Source organism: Limulus polyphemus, unplaced genomic scaffold (assembly GCF_000517525.1).
Source record: "Limulus polyphemus unplaced genomic scaffold, Limulus_polyphemus-2.1.2 Scaffold6881, whole genome shotgun sequence".
Classification (NCBI taxonomy): Eukaryota; Metazoa; Arthropoda; class Merostomata; order Xiphosura; family Limulidae; genus Limulus; species Limulus polyphemus.
In genome coordinates, this window is record NW_013672491.1 from 25,891 (window position 1) to 30,697 (window position 4,807).

The 4,807-nt window shown below is 32.1% G+C and overlaps 1 protein-coding gene across 1 annotated transcript in view; it reads left to right on the top strand.

Annotated features, from left to right (window-relative positions):
• LOC106474154 (cyclin-T2-like) overlaps window positions 1-4,807 on the top strand; it is a 25,442-nt gene that overhangs the window by 7,622 nt on the left and 13,013 nt on the right. The window contains exon 2 of the mRNA XM_013934844.2: window positions 4,087-4,168. Coding sequence (XP_013790298.1) covers window positions 4,087-4,168 — 82 coding nt within the window. The remainder of the gene's footprint in view (window positions 1-4,086; window positions 4,169-4,807) is intronic.

The window sequence follows — 4,807 nt, forward strand, 5'->3', positions numbered from 1 at the left end:
TTCCTTATTTTTATGATGGTTACAAGGTCACCATGGCTGAAAGGTCAATAAAAATAATAAATGTATATAGATGTATAATGTTATGAGGTTTAAGCTATTTAGACTAAACACTAGTAGGACAAAGCATAATTTATATCTATTTCCTTATTTTTATGATGGTTACAAGGTCACCATGGCTGAAAGGTCAATAAAAATAATAAATGTATATAGATGTATAATGTTATGAGGTTTAAGCTATTTAGACTAAACACTAGTAGGACAAAGCATAATTTATATCTATTTCCTTATTTTTTATGATGGTTACAAGGTCACCATGGCTGAAAGGTCAATAAAAATAATAAATGTATATAGATGTATAATGTTATGAGGTTTAAGCTATTTAGACTAAACACTAATAGGACAAAGCATAATTTATATATATTTCCTTATTTTTTATGATGGTTACAAGGTCACTCAAATCGACCAAACCTTTATAGGGATACAGTAGTGAAAACAACAGATGAAATTTAAAGTTTTTTTCTAAAAAAAACATTAATTTGATAATTATCTGGTGGTTATAAAGATTTATGATATGAAATTTGAAAATTTTTGAATGCATAAAAGTATTTTTAATTTTAAGATCAAAATTACTTTGCATGTTAGCTAGTCAACATTCGAAAAGAAAAATTGCATGTGAGAAACATCACTTAAAAAATCGTAAAACTTAATAAAAAAATCTGATATTTCGCGTATGAAAACCTTGTGATATTTACTGATAATCTGCAAAATTTCATGAAGATATGCTTACTGTATTGAAAGTTATAGCATGAAAACTATAATAAGCACAAAATGGTTACAAGGTTGGTCCCTGGGACCGAGCTCATAGCGAGAGAGTTAAAGCATGTTAGAAAGCTGTTCAATCAAGCCTAATTATAAAGTCCAGATTCTGAACTTTCAGTTAAAGCTGCTCATTTTACCTCCATATTTGGCATTAATGATATTTTGATGATTTCCAATGATGTTTATAGACCTTAAAAAATTTAAGAATTTTCTCTAGTTTTGTTTCTTTGGTAATCCCCAAAAAATGCTGTATTAACTGGGATATAAACGTATACCACGTGTAGACCTGCGACCAGTATTTGTATCAGTTGCCGATACCAATCCAATTTTAAGAATTCCAGTTTTTAAGAAGGTCGGTGTATGTGTTTTATTTGCCTTTCGTAATACATGTTTTCTCCTTGTTTTGTTTAAATCAGGAGGAGTTCTTCAACTTCAGCTGACATTTATTTGTTTTGTATTCCGATGAAAATGTGTCCTGATACGTGCGTGATTTATATGAAGAGTTTTTAACATTGAGACATGCCACTAGTATACATACATTTCAGTTCACAGGTTTAACCATGTATTATAACAGTGTTTATTCTGAATTTATCCTTTATTTTGTATATGTGCAGATTTCACGTAAAGTGTCGCCAAGAAAGCCATTAAGCTCATCTCATTCTAGCTACTGTTGTTCCTTTGTCATTTTCTAGGATATAATGCATGTTCTGCCTGTGAAAGGTATTGTGTAATGTCAACAGTAGTGTCTTTTATTGGTAGTTCAGGTGGTATATTGAGGTTATGCCTCTCTGTAATTGAATGAGAATGACCAGCATGTGGGTAACGCTGGTCACTCTGGGCAGTGTGTTTCAATAAAAGGAATGATCCTGTATTTAACAACACCGGGGACACATACTTTATTAGTGAATTAATAAAGATTGTGCATTACTTTATGTCCAGTCTCTTTGCTTCTCAGACTCAGTTATTCAGAGGTTTAGTACTATTCCATAAAAATACCCTAATCCATAAGTCTTAAGTTAATTCAACATGCGTATACCATAAACATGTATATAGTTTTTTCTTTTAGTACTAGCCTATTTCAGCTATGTTTTCAATTAAACTTGCTAAAAACCATAAACGTTGGTATGCTCGAGTTGGATTGGCTGGTTTTGGCATGTGGTAATTTCATGGATGTTAATATTATGGTTTTCTTTCTTGCTCACAGATGTATTTGTTTTGTGCCTATGACAATTACCCCTGTGTTTGTTGGATACTTGAAAGATTGGAGTTTGCCCCCCCAAAAAAAATTTAAGATTTAAACTGCCAGATTTGGGTAAATGATTCAGTACAGCAATGTTTATGGTGTTGTTTGGACAGGTCCCAAAAATCATAACCAGATGGGTAATTTTGGTGGGTATCTGGGTGCCCAAAAATTTCGTACCATTATCAACACAACAGTTTCTAACACACAGAAGGCAAGACAATGTGAACCATACAATTTATGGTTAGTTCGTGTACAATTTTGTCTTTATGTTTATAGCAAAAACATATCTAAAACTGACAATAATAAAAAAGTTATGAATGTTTGGATGGAGAAGTAAACTAAAACAGTAAATGATGTAATTATAAGTGAAAGATGAAATGATGTTAACCCCAAAACCATCATGTATACTATAACATAGACCTGTAAAGTATAGGTTACTGTATGTATTCTCACTATTCTGCATGAGGTGCTGAAACAAATCCAAACAAACACCTCTACTTTTTTTTAACTTTTCACAAATTAGTAATGAGAAATGATTTAGTGGTCACGAAATTAATATCATAGTATAACGCTTCCAACTGTTTCTTTGATTGGTAACGAAACAAAGTAATCTTTAACGATACACCCTGGATGACTGTCATTACACAATACTTGCTCTGTGCATGCAATATAGGCTGTACGTGCGGAAATTTTGCCATCGACAGCCGACCGTCATTATTACACACAACGAGAGATTACAAAACTGCTGAGTGCGCTATCAGAAAAGTTAGCACAATCAATGGCTGGATCTAACATCAAATATTTCAAGGCCAAAGCTTTGATAATTTCCCATTAAGATTAGTTTGTGAGTTTCTCACTTAAATTGCAGTGAAGTGAAGCAACAATCACCACATCCTAATATATGACAAGCAGCAGCTTGCTACAGTTGAAACAAGTTAAATAAAAGTATAGAAACTTTTCAAAGATCATACTTATACTGATACAATAATTTATACTATTTGTTATTAGTGACATTCTAGCACAGAAGTGAGCCCTATGAATCGCAGGAAACTTTCAAACCTGATGACTGTGTGATTTTCAGGTTTGAAAGTTTCCTGCGATTCATAGGGCTCACTTCTGTGCTAGAATGTCATCAGGTTTGAAAGTTTCCTGCAATTCATAGGGCTCACTTCTGTGCTAGAATGTCATCAGGTTTGAAAGTTTCCTGCGATTCATAGGGCTCATTTCTGTGCTAGAATGTCATCAGGTTTGAAAGTTTCCTGCGATTCATAGGGCTCACTTCTGTGCTAGAATGTCAATCAGGTTTGAAAGTTTCCTGCGATTCATAGGGCTCACTTCTGTGCTAGAATGTCAATCAGGTCACATTACAAAATGGCGGTAACCACGTATAAAGAACGGTTGAATAACTTTATTTATAAGGTACTCGAGATTTTTGTACACTGACTTACTAATTAGTGTTGCTGGTCTGCCACTAGAATTTAATCTGAATCTCTATCACTATGATTGCTTCCACTCTTCACTCTCTGAGTCTTGACTTTTTTGGTTGTTTTTTATTTCTGTTTTCTCTTAAAAATAATAGTTTGTCGGCAGCTCTGTTTATATTACTTTGACTTAAGCTTTGCATATCTTTTTCTTAAGAACTGTTGTGATGGATGGGTAAGTGGGTTTCCAGGAACTTGGTGAAAACACTAGTTTATAGATCAGGCAAGTTTCAGTGGAAAATTGTCATAAAGATGAACAGTCTAATAAAAGTATACAATAACTTTGAATTAATGTCTATTTGTTTGGGGATTTTGAAATATGTAAAAAAAAGGAGAATATTTGTGGTCATAATACTGAATATTTGATTATAAGATGTACAGTCTTCAAGAATTCAGTTTTATTAGAAGGTGAAACTTTGAAAAGTTCTAAATGAAATATGAAAGTAATTTAACTTAGCAAGGTTTATCATATAATATATTCAATTATCTCCAAAATTAGTATTTTCTGTATTTAGTATCATTATTTCCTTAATATGTTTCTAGTACACAGCTGTGTATTAACACAGCAATTGTCTATATGCATCGTTTCTACATGTTTCATTCGTTTACAAAGTTTCATCGGAATGTAAGTATATCTTATTACATATCAATCTTGATAATCTTAAAATGTCTTGTAAATGCAGATGTTTATGTAATGCCCTCCCTTTTTTTAAACAGTCAAATAAGTAATTTGGAAAGATACCATTTTTATATTATCAGCATTTCAACATATATTACTGAAAAATTTTCACTCACAAATACCTTTTACCATTGTGTACTAACTTGTACACTTTATTTCAAAATACTTTCACCACATTTATTTTGTTACTTCCCTTTTTCACCTGTTTAAAAGATATTTAGAAATTAAAACATTAGATAGATGTTTTGTGAATGTATTTAACAGTTATGAACTTATCTTGAAATCTGTATAATAACAAGTACATGTAAACCAAGTTGTTTAAAATTTCTAAATTCTAAGCCAACTTGATTGTGGTTGGTTTTATTTAGTGTGTCTAAAGAAAGGCCAAGGTAAGTGGGAAGATTGTATCTAAAGTAAGGCCATGGTAAGTGGGAAGATTGTGGTTGGTTTTATTTATTGTGTCTAAAGTAAGGCCATGGCAAATGGTAAGATTGTGGTTGGTTTTATTTAGTGTGTCTAAAGTAAGGCCATGGTAAGTGGGAAGATTGTGGTTGGTTTTATTTAGTGTGTCTAAAAAAAGGCCAT